Source organism: Scyliorhinus torazame, chromosome 18 (assembly GCF_047496885.1).
Source record: "Scyliorhinus torazame isolate Kashiwa2021f chromosome 18, sScyTor2.1, whole genome shotgun sequence".
NCBI lineage: Eukaryota > Metazoa > Chordata > Chondrichthyes > Carcharhiniformes > Scyliorhinidae > Scyliorhinus > Scyliorhinus torazame.
In genome coordinates, this window is record NC_092724.1 from 125145715 (window position 1) to 125159929 (window position 14215).

The 14215-nt window shown below is 44.2% G+C and overlaps 1 protein-coding gene across 6 annotated transcripts in view; it reads left to right on the forward strand.

Annotated features, from left to right (window-relative positions):
• Positions 1-14215, forward strand: part of LOC140395489 (septin-9-like) — a 397275-nt gene that overhangs the window by 337361 nt on the left and 45699 nt on the right. For all 6 annotated transcript variants that reach the window (XM_072483289.1, XM_072483292.1, XM_072483293.1 and 3 more), the window contains one exon: positions 2787-2904. In XM_072483289.1, coding sequence (XP_072339390.1) covers positions 2787-2904 — 118 coding nt within the window. The remainder of the gene's footprint in view (positions 1-2786; positions 2905-14215) is intronic.

Here is a 14215-nt window from a genome sequence, read left to right on the forward strand (position 1 = left end):
GTGATCATGACTTTCTACAGATTCATATTTTAATGTTTTTCTTATAGTTCAGCATTATTGATTGTGACCCTATTGTTAGGGAATGCTCATTGTCCAGGTCTCGAACAGCTCAGTCTTTTTCAACTTACCTTTGGCTATTTCAGTGTACCTTCCTGGGGTACGTTTTGTCCATATCCTTTTGCATGAAATTTAACACTTTTTTGCAATGCTGTGTTGAAATTAAATGGCAAGGAAAGTAAGGAGGTGGGTGGGCAAGCTGGTGGAATATTATCAACTTGCAAAGGGAGTTTCAAAACCAGATTAAGCGTTGCAGCTGAATCAAATCAGAGATGTGATCAAACATTCCACATGTATCTGAAGAAAATGATCTTGTGTACAAAAAGTAGTTGTTTTTAATGAACTTGATTTGTTTTTGACTGGGAGTCAAAACTGCACAGCTGCCTGTTGACCCTTGTTCAACTCAAAAGGATGCATAAGGGTAGGAAAGTCAAGGGAGTAAAACTTCCATCAAATAGAATATGATTCACTATGTCAGCTTTTTAAGTCCCCGATGGTAGTGTAGTATTTAAAATTCCATGTGCATTCTGGATGCAGTGTGTCATACTGCTGTACTCCGAGGTTAATATAAGGCATTCGCTTTTCCTCTTTAACTGGTTAGCTCTCAGCTTTGTTCCAAGGGTCGGAAGTCCATTGTTTGAGTTGTTCAGTAGCTCTTTCCCTTTGGGTTGTACCTGTTACGTACAGGAAGTTCAGCGGCAGTGGGCTGGACAGTAACTGCTACCCTGAGATTTCTTTGGGTGAAGGGGAAGAAAAGGAAAGTTACATGCAGTTCCTGCAGCACTGCCAGATCTACATTTTAAAAATACATTCTTAAATCCTGCAATATCAAGATAATTAATCGTAACAAGTGTACTGTCATTGGCTGACTACTGCTTGTAATTACTGTAGCAATATTTTAATAATTCTCTCAATTTTGTGTTGATTTTTAATTCCTCGCACTTTTCCCTTCAAACAAATTAAAGTGATGAATTATTTTTCCTACGTTTGTTGGGAGAATGGGGGGTGTTTATTCAATACTGCCCCTTCCCACACCCAACTTCTGTTCTTCAAAAACAGCCTTAAAAATAGATTTGTTTTAACATGTTTCCTATCTTGGAATTAATTCCGTTCCTGATCAAATGCAATCATATAAATACTTGGCTCATCTGACTGGTGATGTGTTTGGCCAAGTCAATATACAATAGGTAGAATCCTTTGCAATGTTAGTTTTACACCTAGGATTGCCATCGGCATGTTGTACTTGTTGCCTCCCAGGATGTGGCAGTCATGTAACATGTCCTTTCTGGTATTACTCCACATACTTGCAGTATCTGGTCATGTGGGCTTTGAGGTTCTTGACAAACCTCATCTAAGCAATAAGTCAAAGTCATACAAGTGCAGACTGATTTTATCCATTGGCACCTTGTGCATGCTTGGCACACTCTGGCAAAGATGTGTTGCAGAGCACACGACTACCCATTCTGCATGGTGCTGGATAGTTTTTCAGGCTGATCAATACTTTCTTGCAAGTTGAAGACATAGTATGATGGGCCTTGATGCTGGGAGAGGAGCAAAATGGGAATATCTTGGCCTTGGGCAGTTCCATTTTTCCCCTGCCCCAGTTATTAGAAGAAAGCATGCATCTCGCCTTCAAAAGCAGCAGAAGCCAAGTGCTTCTTTCACTCCTTGGAAAGGACGTGCTACCTTCATTTACTTTCAGTAGAATTAACACACACATGCCTCTTTTATAGAAATGGACGTGCTAGAAACCATCTGTGTCAATATGCTGCACTGAAATCCTAACTAGTTGCTTCAACTTTGAGGGATTTTCTTTCATCAGACTCTTGGGGGTTGGTCTCATCAGGATCTGGCTCCTTTTTTGGTGTGTGTAACATGGAAAGTAGCCGTCAGAGCTCCTAAATTTTAGTATTAAAGTCCCTTCAATTTAATTGGTCATTGGAGCGAAATTGTATTTGGGCAACAAGTAAGCCATTTTCTGATGGAGGTGGGTACAAAATATCCAAGTGAAAAATGGCTGCCATATCGTTTCGGAAATTAAGAATAAGAGGATTTGACTTCTATGTATTCACTTTATGATTTTTCCTGGTTCCTTTCTGGTTAGTCCAAGTATGCAGTAATGATTGTGGTGAGAGGGACCATTTCTAGTGATATAGCAGGCCATTGCAGATGAGTTAACCAGTGGTAAAGGAAATGTAATTTCCCAGCTGGCGTTCTCTCTCGTTCAAAATACTCTGCTGTTATTGCACTGTGTCGGTTAAGTCTTTTTGATACAAGCAATTGCGACGGCATGCAAGTTAACTTTTCAAACATCTGTCTAAATGAACTAGAATTGCACTCTTGAAGTTCCATTCCTTCTTGCAATACATTTTTATTAAAAATATAATCCCCCCCAACACATTTGTTAACGATCGTATGACCAGATACTAGGAAATTGGCACTCACCTGGTTACCTTTGGTGAAGGACTGGAAGTTCTTAAGATGCATGGTTTAATACTTCATATCCCCAAAATCTCTCATTCCCAAAGTAGGGAGGAGCTCCCATAATTGAAGTTCCAAATGAAAACTTGGAACCTGATCTAAAGAAGTTTAGTGACAACATAGAAAATGAGCACATTAGTCACTGACACAATATAAGGCTCTCTTCTTGGTTTTATAAGTGCAGTTTGAAAGCGCGTGTGCTCAAAGCTTTATTAATGTACCTTCTTTCCCCCCCTCCGCCCCCACAGACTTCGCCCTTTAGATATCGAATTTATGAGACGCCTGAGCAAAGTGGTGAACGTGGTCCCTGTCATTGCAAAAGCGGACACGCTAACACTGGAAGAGAGGGACGTCTTTAAAGGAAAGGTAAACACAATCGTTTTAAACTATCTTAATTGCCATTGATATGGCACTCTGCCATTTTCATTTTCTTCCCATTTCCTGCCAAGGCGATATCGGTTGCCTGAAGGAAGAGTGTTAAAAACCAAACAATCTGCTTTGTTTTTTTTTTGGAATAGTGTCTGTGGGCAGGGAGATTAAATGGAATCTTGGGACTTTTTTTGGCAGTTGCAAAGTTGTTATTTTGAGTGGCCTCAGCCATGTCCAGCTGTCGAGGACACGCTGTGCTTGCGCACTGACATTGGTGAACCGAAGTGGAGGAAATGAGCTGTGTTTAACCAGGTGGAAGACGTTACATACAGTAATGTTTGCCTTTCTGTACTGCACCCAAAATCGCAATGATTTTCCTTTCGTTCTGGACTCTGTGCTGGACTCCAAAGCAATTCAAAGTGAGGATTTTCTCCTTTATTCCTTCATGGGATGTGAGCATCACTGACAAGGCCCCACACGTATTACCCATTCCTAAAATTGCCTTGGCAAAGGTAATGGTGAGCTGCCATCTTCGGGGATCTCTGTAGTCCACGTGGTGGAGGTATTCCCTCAGGGCTGTAATGGAGGGAGTTCCAGGATTTTGAACCAGTGACGATGAAGGAGCGGTAATATATTTCCAAGTCCGGATGTTGTGGAGGGGAATATGCAGGTGGTGGTGCTCCGATGCCCCTGTTGCTCTTGTCCATCCGGATCACAGAATTACGAGAGTGCAAAAGGAGGCCATTCGGCCCATCGAGTCTACACCGATCCTTCGAAACATCACCACACCTGGGCCCAATCCCCCACCCTATCCCCGTAACCCCATCTCTGACCTTTAGACACTAAGAGGCAACTTAACACGGCCAATCCACCTAACCTGCACATCTTTGGACTGTGGGAGGAAACCGCAGCATCCAGAGGAAACCCACGCGGACACTGGGAGGGAGTGCAAACACCACACAGACAGACACCCAAGGTCGGAATCGAACCAAGGTTCCTGGCGCTATGAGGGAGCAGTGCTAACCACTGTGTCGCCCGTGGATGGTAGAGGTCACTGGCTTGGAAGGTGCTGCCATAGAAACCTTAGCGAGTTGCTGTATTTTATCGTGTATATGGTAGACATGGTGGTGGAAGAATTGAATGTTCAAGGTGCTGGATGGGGTGTCAATCAAATGGCTACTTTGTCCTTTATGGTGTCAAGCTTTTTGGAGCAGCACGTAGCTAGGAAGAGAGTATGCGGTCACATTCCTGACTTTTGTAGATTACGCATAGGCTTGCGGAAATCAGGAGGTGAGTCATGTAAAATCCCTGACCTCTGACCTGCTCCTTTAGCCACAGCATTTATGCGGCAGGTCTAATTAAATTTCTCGTCATTGGTGAGCCCAAAGATGTTGGAGAGCAAATGGGAATTTGGTAATGATAATGTCATTGAATGTTAAAGGAAATGTCTGGGTAGAACTCCCTTCCTGGAGATGGACACAGCCTGGCACACATCTTGCCTCTATTTGGCCCCCGTCTAAATGTTGCTGGGTATGGGCTGCTTCGTTCTCTGAGGAGATGTGCTCAGCAACAACCCCTTGTATCAAACATTCCAAAATAACATTGGTAACACAAGTACAAAGTGTAACTGAATTGAACGGAATATATTTTGCAATTTTTGCAGTTACTTAAACTGGATCAATTTTAAATTGCATCACTTTCTTTTTTTGATATCTTAATCTAACATTATGCATGTAAAGTAACAGTTCCAGTGATGCGTTTGCTGACTGATTCAAAAACAATTAAATGTTGTTAAACTGGTATTAAACTTTTCAGTCTTTCTCTCTGTCTCTCTATCTGCCTGTGTCTCTTTCACTGTCATTCTCCCCCTCTGTGTCTCTCAGTCTGTATGTGTGCCTCTCTCAGTTTCTTTCTGTGTTCCTCTCTGTCTCTGTCTGTTTGTCTCTATCTCTGTCTCTGCCTGTCCCCCTCTCTGTCCCCCTCTCTGTCCCCCTCTCTGTCCCCCTCTCTGTCCCCCTCTCTGTCCCCCTCTCTGTCCCCCTCTCTGTCCCCCTCTCTGTCCCCCTCTCTGTCCCCCTCTCTGTCCCCCTCTCTGTCCCCCTCTCTGTCCCCCTCTCTGCCCCCCTCTCTGCCCCCCTCTCTGCCCCCCTCTCTGCCCCTCTCTCTGCCTTTGTCTCTGTGCCTCTGCCTCCCCATCTGTGTCTCACTCTGTTTCTGCCCCTCTCTCTGTGTGGCTGTCTACGGGCAATAGTCTGGGGAAGAGTGTGTTCCTCTGCTCCTCAATGGCATGGAGCTGTGGGTCCATCTCGGATTCCTGAGCTCGGGGTGCTGTTTTTTCCTGAGCCAGCTCGATGGCTCCAGTGGCTGTGTGGTAAGTAGAACGCTTTTTAAAAAAAAAAAAGCTCCAGCTGCCAGGCGCTAACTCCAGCGTTAGCGGTTAGAATGCCTGCTAGGCCGGTTATTGCTCGTGTTCGTGCCAGCAGAGTGCTGGCCCATCAGCATGTCCTCAATTGGTCCCTGAATAGCGCCCCCAACGGGAGAGTGAACCGCATGCTATTCAGTCCCGGCGTCAACACTTGGGGCACGATCTAACGGGTGCGACGCGGTCGGTAAACCTTGCGAGAGGCCTCATGCGAGATTTACCTGGCTCGCCACACCTAACGGGATCACGAAGAGACGTCGCGATCCGGATCCCACCCACAATGGGCAGGATCTGTTTTTGGCAAACTTGCATATTAAAGTGAGCAGCTAGTTTCACCTTAATATGCATTCGCCAGATCTACCCAGGACTTTGGGATCGAATCCCTTTGCCTTGGAGAACCCAGGTGAGTGTGTTTAGCTGTGGTCTCCACAAACTGAGACCAGGCGAATGGCGCTTGGGGAGTCTCCCATGGGATCGGGGGTCCCCGGGTGGCTGGGCTCTGGACAGAGTGGTACCCTGGCATCCCTCGATGGCACCCTGGCACTGCTAGCCTGGTACCTTGGCTGTGCCACCTGGGCACCCAGGCAGTGCCCTGGCAGGGGCCCTAACAATGCCAGGGTGGTATTTTCCCCGTGCCGGGGATTGGGCATGGGTGTGCCCCTGCCCTATTAGGTGGGATCTGGAGGGCTCAATGACCCCCTGTTAAGTCCCCAAAATAAAACATTAAGAGTCCTATTAGATAGTGGGGTCTTTCTCGGCGTCGCACCGCCGGGAAACACCCAGCTAAATGGGCTCGAAACGGGGCTCTGTTTCATTTCCATTAAATTGTGCCATAGACCACCAAATGGAAAATTTTGCCGTCTGTCTCACTCTTGTCTCACTGCCTGCCTCTGTCTCTGTTTCTGTTCCTCTCTCTCTCTCTCTCCCCTCCCCCTTTCTGGCTGTCTCGCTCTGTCTGGCTGCCTCTCTGTTCCTCGTGTGTGAAGAATGAAAGCTGATTTCATTGAAACATACAAAATGGAATAGAGTAAAGGAATAGACAGGGTAGATGCAGGTAAGGTGTTTCCCTTGGTTGGGGAGTCTTGAACCGGGGTCACAATTTTAAAATAAGGTGGAAGCCACCGTGTACCGAGATGAGGAGAAATCTTTTTACTCAGTATTGTGAATCTTTGGAATTCTCTACCCAGAGGGTAATGACGCTCCTCCAATGAGTATGTTTAAAGCAGAGGTTAGTAGGTTGTAAATGTAAAGGGTTATTGGCATAGTATGGAGGGCAATTTATCATGGCCAATCCACCTAACCTGCACATCTTTGGACTGTGGGAGGAAACCGGAGCACCCGGAGGAAACCCACGCAGACACGGGGAGAACGTGCAGACTCCGCACAGACAGTGACCCAAGCCAGGAATCAAAACTGGGATCCTGGCACTGTGAAGAAACTGTGCTAACCACTGTGCTACCGAAGACAGTGAAAGAAGGGCCACTTTCAGTTTTTGCGTCACAGCAAGAAGCCTGTACAGAATAAGCAAAAGGAGAAACCTTCAAAAGGTGGTGAAATCCATGAAATAGAAGATTATTATTATTATTGTGATGCCTTTCCTTGGGGAAGCTGTGGTGTTCATGCATGATTTAAAAATGTACTGATGGAAACATTTTCAACAGTGTCAACTGTAATGAGGATAGCCTTGAAATTCAAATGGACGTCAACATGTTGGTGGATTGGGCAGAGAAGTGGCAGATGAAGTTCAATGCAGAGAAGTGTGAGGTGATTCATTTTGGCAGGAAGAATATGGAAAGACAGTATAAAATTAAAGAGAAAAACTATTAAGGAGAAACTTTGGTGTATATGTACATAAGTCATTGAAGTTGCCAGGGCAAGTTGAGGGAACAATGATGGGTGTTGAGGACAAGAGTCATGTTGAAATTGTATAAGACATTAATTAGGCATCATCTAGATTACTGCACACCATACTTGACGAAGGATGTGAAGCATTGGAAAGAGTAGAGGAGATTCACAAGAATGATTCCAGGGATGTAGAATGTAGCTGTGAGGCAGATAGAAATGAATACAAAGAAATGTAAGATGATGCATTTGGCAGAAGGGATAGGAAGAAGCAGTATAAACTTAATAGTGTATTTCTATTAAGTGTGCAGGGACAGAGAGACCAAGGGATACATGGACATAGGTCTTTGAAGGTGAGCAGTAATATTGAGTATGTATATGGGATCTTGGGCTTCATAAATAAAGGTATTGAATACAAAAGCAGGGAAGTTATGCTGAACCTTTATAAATCTCTGATTAGGCCACACCTGGAGTGTTGCATCTAGTTCTGGTCACCAGACTTTAGGAAAGATATGAAGGCCCTTGAAAGGCCGCTGAGGAGATTTACCAGAATGGTTCCAAAGGTGGGGTCTTTTAGCTACAAGATTAGATCAGAGAAGCTGGGGTTCTCCTTGGAGAAGATGAGATTGAGAAGAGATTTTATCGAGGTGTACATGATTTGTACAGGTAGACAAGGAGGCTTTCCCATTAGCTGATGATAAAAGAACTAGGGGACACGGATTCAAGGTTTTGAGTAAGAAGTGCAGGGGAATGTGAGGAAGAACGTTTGTGTAAACTGGCAGTACAGCACTTGAGTATTGCTGATTGTAGCCTTTCATCTTCCATTCATCAGGAAATATGCAAGAATGACAAATTTCAAAGGAGACAACAATTTATACTGCATGAGAAGATAATGCTGATTGGTTGGCAGATTCACATGCAAAGCACAAGTATAATGTCTAACTTTAGACGTGATTCCACACTTTGACGGCCCATGCTCGACAATCTTGAGTGTGTTGAGAATGACACTAACAACCAATTTAAGATTCTCAGTTGGGTTTGCAATGTAGCTCGCCTACATTTGCTAGAGGCTGCATATATTCATATGCAGGGACCCTGTAACTTTTTTGAATTATACTAAAGCATGGGTGACAATAGTCCCCTGGTGCATACTCCATGGCAGTGCCTCGAGCAATCAGCGTTGACTTGTTCACCAATCGGCACCTTTTCCTCATGCAGTATAAATTGTTGCTCCTTTTGAAATTTGGCATTCTTGTGTCTGCCCTGATGAGTGCGAGATGAAAAGCTTTGACAGCATGTCTCTTTTTTTTTTCAGCAATAACTTTTTTTTTGTACAGTGAGTAGCAATGAACTGGAACTTGCTGCCCCTGAGGGTGAGTGGAAGCAGAGACCATCAATGGTTTCAAACATAAATCAGATGGGCACTTGAAGGAAATAAAGTTGCTGAGCTACGGGGACCGAGTGGAGGAATTAAACTAACTGGTTTGCTCCACAGAGAGCCAGCATGGACTCAATGGGCAGGATGTCCTCCTTCTATGTACTTATGAATTAGGAGCAAAAATAGACCATTCAGCCCTCCAAGCCTGCTGTGCCATTTAATAAGATCATGGCTGATCTGATTGTGGCCCCTATCCTGCCTACCCCTGATACCTTTTGATTCCCTTGTTAGTTGCGAATCTATCTACCTCTGCCTTAACAATATTCAATGACGCTGCCTCAAAAATATTCAATGCCCCTGCCTCTACATCTATCTGAAGGAGAGAGTTCCACAGACCCGTGACCCTGAGAGAAAAAAAAAATTCCTCCGCTCTTTCTTAAATGTAAGACCCCTTTTTAAACTGTGGTCCTTAGATCTAATCTCTTCCATAAGAGGAAGCACCTTTTCAGCATCCGTTCTGACAATCTGCATCAGGATCTTCTATTTTCAATAAGATCTCCTCTTATTCTTCTAAACTCCCATGGATACATACTCAGCCTGTCCACCTCTTTCGAAAGATAACTCTCTCATCCCGGTGAGGTTCTTCTCCCGGGCGACCACAGCAGCTCATGATTTCAAATACTACGGACATGTTGTGAAATTGATTGAATAAGTCTGGTAACTTGTGGTGTGGCACCCGGAAAAAATCTTCACGAAAACTGATCCTTCGATAGCTCAGGTGGCAGAGCGGATGACTGTAGCCAATTAAAGCTAACACTCTTGGGTCGCTGGTTCAGTTGCGGCTCGAAGGAAGCCTTATCTCCTTTTTGTGGGCGGCACGGTAGAACAGTGGTTAGCACTGTTGCTTCACAGCGCCAGCGTCCCAGATTCGTTTCCCACTTGGGTCAATGCCTGTGCCGAGTCTGCACGTTCTCCCTGTGTCTGTATTGATTTCCTCCGGGTGTTACAGTTTCCTTCCACAAGTCCCGAAAGGCGTGCTGTTAGGTAATTTGGACATTCCAAATTCTCCCTCAGTGTACCCGAACAGGCGCCGGAGTGTGGTGACTAGGGGCTTTTCACAGCAACTTCATTGCGGTGTTAATGTAAGCCTACTTGTGACAATAAATATGATTATTATTAACTGCTTCTAATGCAACTTCTTAAATAAGGAATCCGAAACTGAACACAGTACTCCAGATGTGATCTCGGCAATACAACTTTGGATCTCACTGTAGAACTGCAGCAAAACATCCCTCTTTTTCCATTCAGTTTGCCTTGCAATAAACAACATTCCATTTGCCTTCCTAATCATTTGCTGGACCTGCACACTAACATTTTGCAATTCATACACCCAGATCCCTCTGTACTGCAGAGTTCTGTAAAATCTCTCTATTTGGGTAACATGCTACTTTTCTATTCTTGCTGCCAAAGTAAACAAGTTCACATTTTTCCACATCATACCTCATTTACCAAATTCTTGCCCACTCACGTAACCTATTTGCATCCCTTTGCCAGACCCTTCATGTCCGTTTCACAGCTTACTTTCCTACCTAACGTTTTGGCATCATCAAACTTAGCAACTATATATTAGGTTCCTTTGTTAACATCATTGATAGAAATTGTAAACAGTTGAGGCCCCAGCACTGATCCCTGTGGCAGTCCGCTTGTTACACATTGCCAACTCGAAAATTATCCGCTATCCATGCAAATTAACTCTCTGCTTTCCGTTAGTGAACCAATCCTCTATCCATGCTAATATGTTACTCCCTTCACCATGGGCGCTTTCTTAGCAAAGTAACTTTTTCTGTGGCAACTTGTCAAATGCCTTCTGGAAATCTAAGGTCAGCACATCCACATGTTCCCCTTTATCTACGTTGCTAAACTTCCTCAATTAACGCTAATAAGTTTGGGGCAGCACGGTAGCCTTGTGGATAGCACAATTGCTTCACAGCTCCAGGGTCCCAGGTTCGATTCCAGCTTGGGTCACTGTCTGTGCGGAGTCTGCACATCCTCCCCGTGTGTGCGTGGGTTTCCTCCGGGTGCTCCGGTTTCCTCCCACAGTCCAAAGATGTGCTGGTTAGGTGGATTGGCCATGATAAATTGCCCTTAGTGTCCAAAATTGCCCTTAGTGTTGGGTGGGGTTACTGGGTTATGGGGATAGGGTGGCGGTGTTGACCTTGGGTAGGGTGCTCTTTCCAAGAGCCAGTGCAGACTCGATGGGCCGAATGGCCTCCTTCTGCACTGTAAATTCTATGATAATCTATGAAGTAGGATGAACGCTATTTCCCTTTTACAAAACCATGTTGACTCTATCTGATTGACTTGAGATTTTCCAAGTGTCCAGCTGTAACCATCTTGCAGATAGATTTCAGTATTTCTCCTAGATCTGGCTCACTGGCCCGTTATTTCCTGCTTTCTGTCTCCCTCCTTTACTTTGCAGTAAATGACTCGTAAACTTTTTGTATTGCAAATTTTCACGTCCTTGTATTTCGGGACATGGAGTGGCACTGGTTTATGACTTGGGCGGAGAATTCAAGAATGTGTGTGTACGTGTATCTGAGAGCGAGACGATCAAGCAAGTTAATTATGGGCTTTCTGAACGTGTTTGGGAGTTACATTAATTGGTTTATTTTGTTGCCGTGCCTGGTGATAAGTTTGTATTAGAATAAGTGCTGCTCGCACGTGCTGAGGCATCTTCATGTTGCCTTATAACTCCCTATTCACAGGACATTAGCTCATACTTATTCCAGTGTTAGAACTAAATGGCCTTGGATGTTCAGTGACCACCATTGTAAAAATTAATTTGCATTTATTGTACAACTTTTTGGGGTGTGGAAGAAAATTCATTATTTTGCTTTGTCGTCTTATTGTTAACTTATTACCTCAGTCAAATGGAATGTGCCATTACTGTTTTTTCACCCATTTTTTGATATCTGATTTCCTCTGGAACATTCCTTTGGTACAATATAAACTGTAAAATGCTCCACAGAAGGCTTCTTGTGCAACACTTGTTTGTGATGAGTTCCCACAGCTCATTGTTGAGTTATGGAAATAAAGCACAGCTTTTTCTCAAAGGAACCATTTTTTTTTTTTTTGCAGCCTGAGTGAGGTCACTTTGCATCATTCAGAGTGACATCTGTCTGTCATCATATTTAAAATGCTAAAACTGTAGCTAAAATTAAGCTTTATTTGTTGTGATATCTCCGTGTCCAGCATGATTCCCAACATGGACAATTTGGTTGAATCCAAAACCATTTTTTCCCTCATAATTGCATCATATTACTTGTCGAGTATCACGCATATTTGCTGTTAATGAAAAATAACTCATTTGGTTGTTTTCAATTTTTCCGATTTCTGTCATATTACAGATTATCTTCAGTATTGTGTGGCTTGAATGGGTGTTTGTGTTTTCCCAACATTCACAGATTCCATGATCTGTAAAGGTTAAATATTTGAGCAAACTTATTAAAAAGACATCAAATCGATTCTGTTAATTAAAGTTTTTAAATTTTCATGTTCGAGCGCGGCATGAGATACTGAATAAACCTGTGACTTCAGCAATGCCAGTTGCGCAATCTTTATGATACTAACTCCGTTTAAGCTTTAGAAATTCCATTAGTGTGAATGTTGCTGTTTTGAATATCGCTAACTTGCTTGTAATGAGAGCAGGTGCTGTACCAGTCTGATTTCGGCAAAATCAGCTGCATGTTACTGATTACCAATGGGCAAAGCTTTCAGATTTGAAGTGGGGGTGGAATGGGGGAAGAGATACCACAATTACCAGAATTGTTTGGCTAAAATATATAAGAAGAAAGGCATTCAAGTATCCTTTCCTTTGAGATGAAAACAGGATGATAAGTTCCCCTATGCACAGAGGAATAATGTAGCAAAGAATTGAAATCTATCGAGTTGATTTCTGGTGATGCTGAACTTTTTTCTTAAAATTTAGAGTGCCCAATTAATTTTTTCCAATTAAGGGGCAATTTAGCCTGGCCAATCCACCTACCCTCCACATCTTTGGGTTGTGAGGGCGAACCCACGCAAACACGGGGAGAATGTGCAAACTCCACACGGACAGTGACTCAGAGCCGGGATCGAACCTGGGACCTCGGCGCCGTGAGGCAGCAGGGCCAAACCACTGCACGACCGTGCTGCCCCGTGATGCTGTACTTGAGGCATCGAGAGTAAATGCCCTCTTCAGAGGTTAGAGGGTTGGAGATAATCTTTTATTGTTACAAGTAGGCTTACATTAACACTGCAATGAAGTTACTGTGAAAAGCCCCTAGTCGCTACATTCTGGTGCCTGTTCGGGAACACAGAGGAAGAACTCAGAATATCTAATTCACATAACAGCACGTCTTTCTGGATTTGTGGGAGGAAACCGGAGCACCCGGAGGAAACCCACGCAGACACGGAGAACATGCAGACCCACACCAACAGTGACCCAAGCCGGGAATCGAACCTGTGACCCTGGAGCTGTGAAGCAACAGTGCTACTCACTGAATTGGGCCGGAGTTCATAGTGGCAATGTAGTCCCATTTGCAAAACTTGCACTCTTTCTTTACATTTATATAATATTGATTTTTTAAAAAAAAATATTATCCCCCGTAAACCTATTGTGGTATTACTAGCACTACCCTGAGTAATGACGTGGCATGTTGGATTATCTGCTTATTGTAAAATCAATAGAAAGAGAACTGCACAGGTTCTTGAAGCACTACAAGCTGAGCAACCTGGTGCTGTAAACAAATGTGAACTGGAGGTTGCTACTGTGTCATCTATGGCACGAGGGTTTATGTGCAGCATGTCATAATATACACCAGTATATCATGGTGTGGACAAACAGTGGGACCAATCAACATACACAACACCGCAGCCAATCACCAGTGAGAGCACACGCACTATAAAGACGGGACATCAGAGTTCCCGCTCATTCGAGTAGCAGCGAGCAAGGAGCACAGAGCCCACAGCTACAACACAGACATTCACCATGTGCTGAGTGCATCAACTGGTTAGGGCAAGGCAAAGGTCTTTAGTTAAAGCTGGTATCGTATTTACCCACAGTTCAAGTATGTTTAAAGAGTTTATCTTTTAATAAAATAGTGTTGCACTACTTCAAGTGTTGGTGACCTATATATGATCCAGAACACCCAACACATCATGATACCAGGAGTGATTGCATACTAGCACTTCTTAGACGTACCTGCAAGTGATCTGCCTTCCGCCAGCATTCCGTCATTCTGCAACATGGACAACATCAGCCCGCCGCCGCCGCTCCGCATTGCCGGCAACCTCCAGGCCAACTGGAAGATTTTCAAACAGCGCTTCCAGCTCTACCTCGAAGCCACGGACAGGGAGGGCGCCTCAGACACCAGAAAGATTGTTCTTCTCCTCCCCACGGCCGGGGACCATGCCATCCATATTTTCAACTCTCTCACCTTTGCAGATGACGAAGACAAGACGAAGTTCAAGACGGTTCTCCTCAAATTTGACACTCACTGCAGCGTAGAGGTGAATGAAAGTTTCGAACACTACGTGTTCCAGCAGCATTTTCAGGGTAAGGACGAACCTTTCCAATCCTTTTTAACGCACCTCCGCATCCTTGCGCAATCTTGCAGCTACGGGCC